General features: G+C 52.9%; 1 protein-coding gene across 7 annotated transcripts in view; it reads left to right on the forward strand.

The window, feature by feature from the left end:
• The window catches only part of PLEKHG4 (pleckstrin homology and RhoGEF domain containing G4), a 79,445-nt gene that overhangs the window by 8,894 nt on the left and 57,407 nt on the right, over window positions 1-13,144 (forward strand). For 6 of the 7 annotated variants that reach the window (XM_042834807.1, XM_042834810.1, XM_042834811.1 and 3 more), the window contains exon 2: window positions 6,370-6,567. In XM_042834807.1, the coding sequence (XP_042690741.1) occupies window positions 6,370-6,567 (198 nt within the window). Of the gene's footprint in view, window positions 1-3,713; window positions 3,763-6,369; window positions 6,568-13,144 lie in introns of those variants that run through there. The other variant, XM_042834809.1, reaches the window with a different exon arrangement.

The following is a 13,144-nucleotide window of genomic DNA, read 5'->3' on the forward strand; positions in this document are numbered from 1 at the left end:
TCTGAGCACGATATGTGGGTTAGGGTCTGATGCTCCTGGCTGAAGGATGATGAAGGCAGCTGACGTGGTAGTGAACAGGGTGATTTATTTTTCTTAAAGTCATTTACTGGAAGAGACTGGAAAGAACGGGCACTTTCTTACCTTGTAAGGTGCCAGTGTTTGGGCTGTGTAGAAGTGGAAGTTCCTGGCTCGGGTGGCACTCTGAATGCTGTGAGCCCTGGCTGGAGCACAAGCACGTGGTGCTGGCTGCTCAACGAGCCTGGGGAGCTTGTGCAGCTCTGTCCTGGGGCCTCAAGGAGGTGACAGGCAAATGCAGGCACAGCCAGCATCAGTCCATTGCTGGGAAGGGTGTTACCAAAGTGCCCAGGGCTTTGTGTCGCGCTGATTACAGCTCTGGTAATTAATTGCACGGTTAGAGCTATGCCAATGATATTTAAAAAAAATAAATAAATCAGTGCTTAGACAGTTATTTCAGATTAAGGACCTAATCCCTTGATTGAACTAAAGCAAGGTAAGCTGGTTCCCAGCTGTATGGTGTTGGTGCTCGCACAGCTCTTCTCACCCGCATGCAGGCCCCTGTGCCAGCTGGGGCACGTCTGCTGCAGCACAGGGCTCAGCTCTGCTTTCTCAGATGCTTAAACACCTGTCTGACCCCCTGAGCTGTAGCTAATAGGGGGCAGCCTGTGAGGAGGAGCTTATCTCCAGTAGGCTAGCAGAGGTCTCGCTCGGGCTGTGGGTCTGTGTTTGGCCACCCTCACCTGCTGTGCAGTTGTCAGCAGCTCTTCTGATGCGCTGGGTGTTGCGTGGACAGATGGGAGCTGCGGGCAGTGTTGTGTAGTACTGGGGAAACCTAAAGGAAAGGCTGGAGAAGAGGGAGTTCTCTGAGGAAGATGTGCTGAGTGCTGTGTCTCTGGGAGGCTTGCGCTGCTCCCAAAGCTGCTCAGGACGTCCCCACTGAGTGCAAACCAACGCGGGCTGCGGGGCTGCCCTGCCTTTCGCTCCCAGCCTCCCGCATGCGCAAAAGCGGAACCTCCGAGCCGAAAAGCAAATACATCATTTTTTCCCCCTTTGTTTAATTAAACAAGAGATCATGAGTTAATCGCTTCCAAGCGCTTGTTTTCCTGCAGCGCCTGGAATGCTAATCCTGCGCGGCTGCCCAGTAGGAGCTGCTTTGGCGGCCGCGCCGGCCCAGGGAAGGGCTGGGGAGCAGGGAGGCATCTGGAAATGATTCCCAGAGCACCACTCCCTGCGAGGCCGGAGGGGCCGGTGAGGCACAGCCTGTGCACGAAGCCGGCTTGTGAGAGCCTTGTGCTGGAGCACGGCTCGCTGCTGGGCTGCTTCTCCCTGACAAACCCTCAGAGCTCAGCCACAGAGCAGGTAGAGCCATTGGCGGGTATCTCGCAGGACAGCGGTGTGAATTCCAGCCTCATCACTCAGTAAGCAGTGCTCTTTAGGCCCCACCACCCCAAAGCAGGCGGGGTGCTGCAGCCAGCGCTCTGCTCCCAGCCTCCCCCCCGAGCCTCCCAGCCGGGGGAGCTAGCACTTGTGCTGGGAAGATTTTCCTCTCTTGAACTCATTGCCGCTGCGATTAGAGCTGCTCAGGAAATGGGGATGGGAGGGTTCTCCTCCCTGCAGAAAGGGAGTGGGAAATCTCAGATTTTGTCAGAAAAACAAGCCTTGCTTTTAGCTGGAGACCTTTTTGAACACAGAAATATCTCTTTTCTTTTTCCCCCCAAAGGAAAAGCAGCCTGGCTTTAAGCTTGCTGTCAGAAAGTGGAAAGGGTTCGTGGAAAGCCCAGAGATCTGTTTTTACTGGAAATGAGGTTTCTCACGTCAACTGAGAGCCCAGCAGCCCCAGCCAAGCGGCACAGCACGGCAGCCTGTATTGGCAGAGTGACCCGGCCCTGCACAGCCTGCCTGGGGCTCCCTTCCCCCAGTCCCCAAAGCTGGCCGGGGGCCACACGCAGGCGACGTTTGGAGGCTGAGTGCTCACCCTGCCAAAGCTGCAGATCCTCTGCTGCCAGATGTATGCCTCAGCATGTGGCATGGGCCGGTCCGACCTGTCAGAAAGGAGTGTTGTCTGCCATAAGTCCTGGGCTTGCTGAGAACTTTTAGGAGCCTTCAGACAGCATCTGGGCTGTCAGCGGGGAAGATTTGTGCTTCTTCTTCGTGTTGTCTTTGTTCAGGACTTTTTGTAGGCGAGTGTTCTTGAGCACAATGCTGGCTTCCATCCAAGGTGGTCAAGTGAATTGTAGGGAATGGTGGCTCCGGGTGGCTAGAGCAGTGCAGGTCTGTGCAGGGAAGGGATGCTGCACTGTCCTGCGCCACCTGAGCTTCCATCCTAGGCACCTTCCTGATGTGTACCCTTGGCATTCATCTCTCTTATCCCTGGCGGGCTGACTTCTTTTCCAAACCTGAAGGGAGATCTTCTGCACTCAGCCCTGACTGGTGAGCAGCAGGTCCCAAAGAGAAAGAACTTGAGTCAGAAGGAAATCATAGAGTCATTAAGGTTGGAAAAGAGCTCTCAGATCCCCAAACCCAACCCCACCCCACCGTGCCCACTGCCCACGTCCCTCAGTGCCATATTCCCATGGCTCTGGGACACCTCCAGGGACGGTGACTCCCCCACCTCCCTGGGCAACTGTGCCACTGCCTCACTGCTCTTCCAGAGAGGAGATCTTTCCTGATATCCAACTTGAATTGCAGGATGGCAGGAGCTCCCAGTAGCTAGAGCCCTCTTCCTGACTACTAAGGCATCCAGAAAGGGCTGAGGAGCTCCTGCTTGCTCCAGATGCCTCCTGGTAGGCTCCTCACATGCTGCAGCAGCTGCTTGCACGAGGAGAGGTAGATGGGTCCCTGGAGCAGGGCTGTAACATCAACCAGCTCCCAGCTGCGGTGTGGTGAAAGCTGCCGTGGCCGGACGTGACCTTAACCTGGGCTTTATTTAGAGCCTTGATTTATGGAGCAGTTATTTTTAAAGCCTGGTTCTCTTTTGGGAGGTGTGGCGGCAGCGTGCAGGAGTTCATGGGCCTCCTGTGCTATTTACAAAGAAACATTTGAGTCCCAAGACTTGGTTTTTTATTTTGCTCAGGGAGATGCTCTCTGGCTCGGTTGGAAAGCAATCCTGTTTGTGTCTGTGCCGAGCGGCTGGAAAGAAGCTTGTGTTCAGGCCTTTCCCATTAGCAGGATGTGGCAATGCTGCTGGAGACCGGCCGGCCTGAGATCTGCAGTGCGCAGAGGGGGCTGCTTTCTCCAGGAGGGCCCTGTGTGGGGCTTTGCCAGCTCTCTGGAGCTGTAGGTGTGTGCAAGCAGGTGTGTGCGAGCATCCTGTCCTTGGATCCTTACTGGGTTTGGCTTGCTCTCCTTCTCCTGGGACACTGATCCCTTATCCTCACTCCTTGAGCCTCCTGGTGGGGGTTGCGTACCCTGCGTGGCACAGGGATTGTGGCTTGTGGATAGGATGGGCTGCGGGCTTCTGATTGGCATCTGGAGTGCAGGGTGCTGTGCCTTTCTCTTGGCGTTCTGTTTGAGTTCCCTGTGCTTCCAAACCACGGCTCCTTCAGGGCCAGTGCCCTTGCCAAGGCAATTCCTTCTCCCTCCGGAGAAGTTAACAGGACAAATAAGCAGCCCCATCCCATCTCCAGGACTGTTGAATTGGTTTCCCAAGTCTGTGCTCAGAGTCCAGCCTGCTCCACGCTCTGCCACGCTGCGCTCTCTGTGTTCTGAAGAGGCTCTGCCATCAGGTGGATCCCCATGGGATGGGTGAGTTTGCAACCACGTTTGGGGCTTTTCCAATGGAGTTAGCAGAGAACCTAATGAAATGATCCAAAGGTGGGGCTTGAAAGCAGCTCTCTGTCCTTCAAGCCTGAACAGGTATCACGGCTTTATGGTACAGTGAACCAGAGAGAGGGGAAGTGTCTGTTAGCACTGAGCTTCACAATGGCTACAGGCTATGGTTATCCTGTATTTTACTAAAGGTAGAAAAATATACGGCTTGGTTTATTTTAACCATGTAAAGGCTTTTTGATTCGGTGCCAGTGTTAATAATTATCTTGCGAAGCCTTTACTCAGGCAGCAGGAATGGTGTGAGAACCTGAGAGCAATGCACCCGCTCATGTGCAAATATTTTTCCTTCTTTGTTTTATTTGCAACAGTAAACCAAATTCACTGGGGAAGGGGGATTAATATCTGCAAGAACTGTGCAAGAGGTACGGGGGCAGAGGGCAGAACAGAACCCCACAGCTGCCACGGGCTGAGGTTTTCAATCCGGGGGCTGGAGAGGATCAGGTTGAAATCATTTCCAGATGCTGCCAGCTGTAATACCAATGGGAGCCCACAGCTGGGCTCTTTGGTGCTAGGGGGAAGTGCAGCAGGTGAAGGCCTCTTGTTCCCCCGGAGGCGCGGGGCAGCCCTGAAGCTGGTGGCACAGCCTTACCAGAGCTGCACTTGCCTTCAGCTGGCTGTGTTTGGACTCAAAAGCAGTTCTGTTTGTTACGTCAGGTCCAGCTGGAAGAGGCTTTTCATTTTAGTTAATACAATCAGAGCTGGGGGTTGATACTGCTTTTACATTCTGGGTGGATAGAAGCTTGTTTAAAGCAACTGTCCCCTCCCATTTAGGTTTAGACCTAAACGCTGAGTCTAGCATCCAGCATTTGTCAGTGTGCAAAATTGCTCCTGCTTTTTGAGTCCTTGGGTTAAGAATATGAAAAATAGTTCCTAAACCTCTGTTTATCTGGTTACACTGACCTTGAGGGCTATGGCAGGAGGCAGCTGGTTACAAACAGGTTAGCTGCTTACTTGCTGCCACTCAGCCTTGCTTGTTGCTGACATCAGGAGAAACAGCATCAGAAAAGCTGAAGCAGTGCCATGGGCAGATCGTGGCTTGCTGTCACCCGCACTGATGCAGGGAGGGATTGTGCAGGCACTGCCTGGATGTGCCCATCTCTCCTGTGCAATCCTGTGTGCTTTCCTACAGAAAGGCTTGTACCGCTGAGCAATACATTGTGCCTACACGCTTTCAAAAATGAGGAATGGAAGGATGGTCGAGCTGGGCAGCTGCAAAGGATGGAGGGTTTGTGTGAGGAGCATTATGGCTGCAAGTCACTTTAGGCTTGCTCTGTTGCTGAGGCATTTCCTCAAGTTGATGTCTGGAGCAAAGGACCCTTTCCTTCAATGGAAGAAGTGAACGCTTCCTTCCTCCCGATCCCTCCTCCTGCTGGTCCTGGCTGGCAACGTGAGCTTTGTTTGACTTTCTCTCCAGGTTCCTGTGGAACCGAGGTGTGTTTTCAGGCATGTCCATGCAGCTGTTCCTGTTCTGCGGGAGGCTGGAGGCTTCTGGGCCAGAGGCTCAAATGCTTTCGCTGCCTCTAGTGAAAGGAGGTGGGTTTATATCAGAGGAGGATCTGGCCAGACACCTGAGTAAACTTTCATTTGGTTCTGTCGCAGAGCTCACTCCCACTGGATTTGGGTTAGCCAGAGGGGTCCCCTGTAAAACAAAAAGGCAGGGAAGGCTCTCGATCCTCTCTGCAGATGTCTGAAGATTGCTTTATTTTGTTTTATTTTTTGGCAAGCTCTCGCGACTTGCACCCATGCAGCAGATCAGAATTTGGCCTCCAGCGCTGGAATGGGTTCTGACGATGCGGGCAGGCTGTGGCTGGCTCCGAGCAGCAGCAGCAGGGGAAGTTGCGAGCCGTCACCTGAGCAGGAAACGGGCACTGAGGCGCGTGCTGGAGCACCAGGGGCAGTCCTGTTGGTGCAGGCTGTGATCCTGCGTGAGGCATCTCTCACCGCAGAAAACTCCCAGCTCCCAAAAAGAGCCTGCCGTGAGAACGATGAAGAATTGCACCAGTGAGCGGCTTCCCCTGCGACCAACCAGCCCCGGCAGCGCTGTGGGTTGCAGCATGCTGAGGAACTTGGGCACAAGCGTTCCCCCACGTCTCCCCTCGGCCCGCAGAGGATCCCGGCAGCGGTGCCCAGGCGGCAGGGCAGTGCTCCATCCACCCCATGACACTCTCGCTCGCTCGCACGCGCTCACGTGCTGCGGTAATGGTTTAATAGCAGCCCCACCCAGCTCAGCAAGACGGACTTGCTGCGTAAGCAAAAGCTGGGGAATCTCGCCGCTGTGCGCAGTGCTCTGTGAGCGCTTCGCTCGCCTTTTGAGAGAGGTGTTTTTTTTTTTAATATTTTAATTTTATTTATTTATTTTTTTAATTCCACCTGAAGTCACTGGTGCCAAAAGAAAGGAGGAAGGACGGCAGTTTGCTGCTTTGATCCTCTCCCCTCCTGCTCTGGGAGGTGGCTGCACTCCCGGCACAGAGCCGGCTGGGGCGTCCCGCGCTGCCGCACCGCTCACGCTTTCTCTCTTGGCAGGACTCGGAGTCGCTGGACGGCTGCATTCAGAGCACGTTATCAGCTCTCTACCCTCCGTTCGAGGCTACGGCCGCCACCGTGCTGTGCCAAGTTTTTGATGTGGTGGAGAAGACGTACCGTGGGGATGGACTGCGCTACCTCATAGACTTCCTGATTCCAGCCAAGCACATCCTGCAGTGCATTCAGCAGGATGCCTGTGTAAGTACATCACGCTCTCCGCGACCTGTTGGGGCTTTGCTGGTGAACCTTCTTTCTGCTGGAGGATGTAAAGTGCCTGGCAGAAAGCGTGCGCTCGTCTGCAGCAGCCTAGGAGGTGGGAGGGAAAGGTGGACAAGTAGGAAACAGTTGAGGAATTGTTACTGAAAGCAAACCTTGCTGAGATCAGATGTGGAGCAGTGCCCTCACCTTCCAGAATTGGAATACTGAGTGGAAGGCTTTGGGGCTTGGCGGGGAGGGTTTGCATGGCCTTTGCGAGCTGATCATAGAATGACAGAATGGCCTGGGTTGAAAGGGACCACAATGGCCATCTAATTTCAACCCCTTTGCTATGTGGAGGGTCGCCAACCACCAGACCAGCCTGCCCAGAGCCACGTCCAGCCAATGATGGCTGAGTTGAGGGGCTCTCCTGCCATGGGGGTGAAGCTGTTGGGTTGGGGTGAAGCGTTGCCCCCCGCTGTGTCTCCTGGCAGCCCTGGCTCCCTTCGGTGGTTGCTGGAACCATCGCAAGGCTCCGTAGCCTCAAGGAGTCACATTACTGCCAGAGCGAGACCGAGATTAATGGGCTTTACTGTTGGGAGGCTTAAATGTTAGAAACGATGAGTCAAATGCCTCCATTGCAAACTTGGCTCCAAAAGAAACCGCCACCCTGTAAGTAGGGTTTGCCCTGGCTGCTTTGGCTTTGGCCATGGAGGCTGTACGCAGCCGGGTTTTCAATACATTTTCTCACGGCCAAGGGGGGGAAAATCACACGAGTGGAACTGCTCAGATATGGCGGGGATGAAGCTGAGCCCCACAAGCTGTGAGGATTTGCGCGGCGTTCCGTGTGCGCCATGATGCTGAGGCGGTTCACGGCTTCCCTCATTAGCAGGAGGTGGGCAGAAATCCCTCCTCAGGCTTTCAGCACCCACCGCGGGAAGCCGCCTGGCTTTCCAGCAGACCTCGCAGCGGCACCGGGCCCACGGCCCACGACGGAGAGTCCCATAGCCGCGTGTGGGTGCCTGTGGGCGGCAATATGGCGCCGCGCCCCTCCTGCTGCGGCCGGTGCGGACGGAGCCACGAAGCCTCGCTCGCAGCAACCGATGGCCGCGCTCAGAGTAGGGCGTGGGTGGGCGGGCCGCGCGCGACCCAACGGCCAATAGGAGAGCGGTTGAAGCTGCGGTAGCCAATAGGTGGGCAAACGTGGCTTGATGGGCATGAAGAGAGCTGAGACAGGCGGGAGTGCCGCCCTGAGGGCCCGTGAGGCGGAGAGGTGAGGGGCGGCGGGGTGTGCGGGGGGGGGGGGGGGGGGCCATAGGAAACTCCGAAATGGGAAAGGTGGGGGCTGAGGAACGCTGAGGTGGGAGAGGTGAGGGCGCTGGGCTCTGAGGTGTGGGCAGGGCTCGGGGTGCAGCCAGCCCCTCCGGGCTGCAGGCCGTAGCGGTGGCTGTAAGCGCCTTCCCGCCTCGCTCACGGGCCCTTCTGGCCCTGCATCGTGAGGGCCTCACGCTGCCGGCTCCGGGCGTACAGGGGAACCTCGAGCCTTGCGCTTTCTTTACGGGAGGCCCAGGCTGTGCTGTATTTCGCTTAGAAGTCTGCTTGTTTGAATTCTTATTGCTCAGAATTGCTTCTCGTTTACTGTCGGCTCCATCTCTTCACCGTTGTCCCCCCTCACTGTCTAAAATTACGGGACTAATTCTCATTACTTGTTCCCTAAAAGCTTTGCCTGCCTTCTTGAGAGTGTAAACAAAAGCAGTGTTTCCTCCTGTGTTTTCATTAAGCTTTTCCTAAGAGCACTGAAGTGCAAAACACTGACTGCTGTCTGAATGGCAACCATGGGAACTTCTGAGAGAACAAGATCTCAGCTTCTGCAGTGGCTTCATGAAGTCATAGGATCACAGAATGGCCTGGGTTGCAAAGCACCACAACGCTCATCCAGTTCCAAACCGCTGCTGTGTGCAGGTTGCCAGCCAGCAGCCCAGGCTGCCCAGAGCCACATCCAGCCTGGCCTTGAATGCCTGCAGGGATGGGGCATCCACAGCCTCCTTGGGCAACCTGTGCCAGTGCCTCACCACCCTCTGGGTGAAAAACTTCCTCCTAATATCCAACCTAAACCTCCTCTGTCTCAGTTTAAAACCATTCCCCTTCTCCTATCACTGTCCAAGCTCTTAAACAGCCGTTCCCCCTCCTGTTTATCCACTCCCTTCAAGTACTGGAAGGCCACAATGAAGTGTTAGGTGAGTTCATGGGCCTCAACTGGGTGTGACAGGACCAACAGTCTGTGATCTCCAAGTGTGTGTGGAGGGTCTCTGTCTGCTTAGAAACCAGGTTTTGTTAGAAGCCTTCAAATCCTGGGCTAACTGGGCTGCTTGGTTTGTTCCAGCCCAGCTGTCCTCATGGCCCTGGGTCCTTTGTGATACCTTTCTCATTGGTCATCAGCTCTTTCCTGTAAGGCAGCGTTCTTGGCTGCAGCTGCTGGGCACAGAGCCTGGCACTCCCCAGCCAGCCTGGGTTGGCTCTGGCAGTGACTGAACATGAGAAGAGCAGAAATGCTTGAGCCTCAGATTGAAATGCTCAAACAACTGAAATAAGCCTCTTCACGTCATCTCTTTGAAGGTGCTTTTTGGAGCAGCACAGGGGTGCTCTGCTTCTAAAGCTCTATGCTTCTGAAACATTTGGGCTCTGGAAGGACTTGCGTTCCTGCTTGTTGGATGTTGATCTAGCTCTTGCTGCAGTTCAGGTGGTAGCTTTGCAGGTTTATCAGGAAGTTCTGAGAGCTCTGTCTTTTGGGTTTGGTGACTTTATTGCTGAGGCTTCTTCCGCTTGTTGTGTCTGTAGGCACGCAGGTCATCTCAGCAGTGAGGTTGGATGTCAGACTTCTTAATGCCCCCAAACCTGCTTCCAGGTTTTAACAGAAATTCTTTAGGTCAGGTAGATGCAGATGGAGCTTTATGTTCGTGCTGCTACTGGTGGTGTTTTTCACTTTTCTCTCATATAAACTGTTTGTAGTCTTTGAGAACTGATCATTTTTGTCAGCCCACCTCCCCCCATGGCCTCAACATACTTATTAAGAAATACTCTGGTGACAGAAGAAGTCTGTGAGCTACGTATGGCCTGAGAATGGCTGAGCAACTTCTGCAAACTGCGTGTGGTAGGAGGAGGTCTTGATCTGCTAAATTTAGCCATGCTGTGCAGGAAAGGGGCTACAGAAGTCACTTTTGACTTGGAGATTGGAAAGCATGAGGATTGAGGGCTGCAAAGCTCTGATCTGCTCACATTTGAGGGAAGTACAAGCAGTGTGTCGGGTCATATAAGTTTTTAAAGCCAGTTTAATGGAAGCAGAAAAGAAAGGGAGGCAGATTTGGAAGCTCAAGGTTAGGATATAAAGATAATATTAATATAAGATCCTCCAAAGTAAACAGTCTTACCTTAGCTTTTTTTTCCTGGTAGTAATGCAGCATGTGGGTATGGCAGTGGATGGTTGGTTGTGCAGAGAATAGGATTGAAATGGGAGCAGAAATGGCTGGGTTGGAATAAAAAGGGCCAGCTGATCTCCTCCTGGAATATGGAAGAAGTTACCACGTAATGCTGATAACAGGGATTTGTATTGAATCTACTAAGTCAGGGCTAGCAACAAAACACAGAGAACAAGCTGAGCGTACAACAACAGCAGTCACTGAGTGTGGAAGGAATTAAATGAGCCTTAAAGCATTTGTGAATGTTTTTTTACACGTGGTTTGCTCCGTGGCAGGCAGTGTAAGAGCAGCCTTTCCCATAGAACAGCCTTCTGTCGAGACAGAGAAGTTTGGTGGTTTGATCTCTTCCTTGCAGGATTTATGATGGATCAGATGGAAAGTTAACGACTGTGTGAAAGGGATGGAGGTTCATGCAAGCATGACAAGATGGGCAAAAAAACTGGTGAAAGGAAGGGTGTGTGTACTGCAGTGAGAGCTGGTTGGAAACGGGAGTCATGGGACACATTCTGCTTCTCATCTGTGACCTTGGCATAAAAAGTAAGAGTATGCTGATGACCGGATGGTGATGAAATGAGGCTGGGAGACACGAGCAATAGCAGGAGGAGGTGGGTAAATGTATGACACAGGATGGACTGTGAAACTGTGTACTGAAGCTTGTGTGATGGCAGAGTGTGAGCGCGTGCCGTGATAAAGTGGTGGGCAGAGTTTGTGTTTTGGGTTCAGCAGTTTGGGGAGCAGGGCTGGCTGGTGGCTGGGTTACTGTGGGAGTGTGGCTGGAAGGGTGAGGGTGATTGTAGCTGTAAGGAGCAAAATGCTTCCAGCCCTCTTGGGAAATGTTGTTGCCTTACATCTGGTGTTCTGCAAGGCTTCACACTGCAACGAGTGGAGCTGTGTTTAACAGGCATCACTGAGGGCAGGCCTAGGAGACGGCGGGGGGAGGTGCGTTATGGAGCTGTGGCATAGAGATGGGGGGGCTGGCTGCAGGGATGGGGGGGAATTGCCAGAGCTGGAGAGTGAGCAGGTGCAGCGAGGGTAAGAAACCCAGCTGGAGGAAGGTGCAGACTGGGGAACGTGGAGACTAAGGAGCTTGATGCCTGTACCTGTTGTTTCAGTGTGTGTGAGGATCCAGGAGGTTGCTTCCAGTCTCGTGGCCTCTCTGCTGTGTGACAAGTTCTTTGAGCGGAAGCATTTTCCTTCCATCTGTCTGACCTGCAGAATACAGCCCTTTTATAAATAGCAATCTTTGTCAGGGCCTCCATGTGACCACGCGAGAGGAACAAGATAAAAAGCCTGAAGTCAGTGCTGCCAATCCTAACACGTCTGGGTTTCTAGATGACAGCTTTTCAATTCAAGTATTGCATCCAGTATGGGGGAATCCCTCCTAAGACCTTGTCTTGACAAAGAAAGTGAAGTTAATCATGAAACTAAGAACGAATTATTGCTTGTGGCTTGATTTAGACCTCATTTTACCCCAACAGAATTGAGTTCAAAGCAGCGATTTTTACTTTTTGATGTTGTGATAAAGCTGTAAATAATTGAGTCAGGTTGGTTCAGCCGTGAACTTTTACTTAATTGGGAACTGTCTTCAGACTTGTCTTGTTTGATGCCTGGAGTCACTGCCTTTTTATTTTCTTTTTCTTTTTAAATATAGGAAGAAGGTACATGGGAGCATGGGGGGGGTCCAGAGTGCTGCTGTGTTTGGGGGCGAGGGTGGATTTCTAGGGAGCTGGAAGGCTCACACACTGAGCCCATGTTGCAGGTGTAGGGAATTCCTGTTATGTCTGTAACAGGACTTTCTAAGTGCAAACGTGGAGGAAATGCTGAAATGAAACATTCAGAACATGACTGTAAGTTGGAAAACTGGGCAGGTCTGTGCCCAGCGGGCATCTCCAGGGGCTGCTTCTCATAACTTCAGTATGTTGTGCTGAAGATGACTCAGACTCCGGTGGGAATTCTCAAAAGTGAAAAACGTGGCTGACATGAACCAGTATCTGGCTGACTACAAAGTCTGGGTGCAAAACCTTTGTAAGTGGGCTTGTGTGAAGAAGACATGGCGTAGCTGAGAGGCTCAGGGCTCAGCAGGTCAGGGGCTGCACAGCTTGGTTGTGCAGGTCCTGCTCTGCTGCCTCCCTTCTCCTGCTTTGTTTCACCGATCTCTCTTTCCACTCACTGGTGGGTTTACGGTGATCCCTTGCTGCTGACTCCTCCTAACTTGTTTTTGCATAGGCTCTCGGTTGCTCCAGCTGTGTGATGCCTTTTTCCTGGCTTCCTACTCTTCTATTAGGCTCAACCAAAGTCAGATGGAACACACTGTGCACCTCAACAGCACATGTTTAGAAGAACTGAGTCCTCAGAGCTTAGTACCTTCATTCTGCTTTCCCTCCCCCACAGTACATCTTAGCCTAAGGGCCCTTTACCAGACAGGCAGTGTCTTGCAGCGCTAGGCTGGGTAGAGGCATTCTGTGCAGTAATGTTTCTGCATCTTTAGCCTCCTCCTGGTTAGTTTCAAGTATACTTGGTACAACCTAGAGCGTGCTGTGTAAGCTTTAGAGATCATAGAATGGCCTGGGCTGCAAAGGAGCACAGTGCTCATCCAGTTCCAACCCCCTGCTGCGTGCAGGTCACCAACCAGCAGCCCAGGCTGCCCAGAGCCACATCCAGCCTGGCCTTGAATGCCTGCAGGGATGGTGCGTATGGTTGAAGTCTGGTCAGGCTGTGGTGGTGTTTAGTTGAGGACAGAGGTTTTGTGCATTTGCAGCACTAAGGCAAAGAAGAGCTCTTCTGCTAGGAAGTGGGAACTCTGACATCAGCACCCCAGGGTTCTGGGCCTAGTCCTTTGCCTGTCTGTGCTGACCCAGCTTTAAGTAGAGCTGATGCTTGTGGCAGATGGCTGGTGTGTGTTCAGCTCCTGAGACGCTGATGATTTGTGATGGTAACTTGTCTTATTTCTCTTTGTTTCCTTTTAAAGAGACTACCTCAGTATGGAAAACTCCCCTATGCTGACTGCCAAAGACCCCAAATTCAGCTGTGCTATTGCCATAGCTGCTCTGTAAAAGAGACGTGTGCTCTCTCCCATCCAGAAGCTTGAGCTGAGCTGTGTTCCT

Source organism: Centrocercus urophasianus, unplaced genomic scaffold (assembly GCF_019232065.1).
Source record: "Centrocercus urophasianus isolate 14NV4802_14NV808 unplaced genomic scaffold, USGS_Curo_1.0 seq_49, whole genome shotgun sequence".
Lineage (NCBI taxonomy): Eukaryota > Metazoa > Chordata > Aves > Galliformes > Phasianidae > Centrocercus > Centrocercus urophasianus.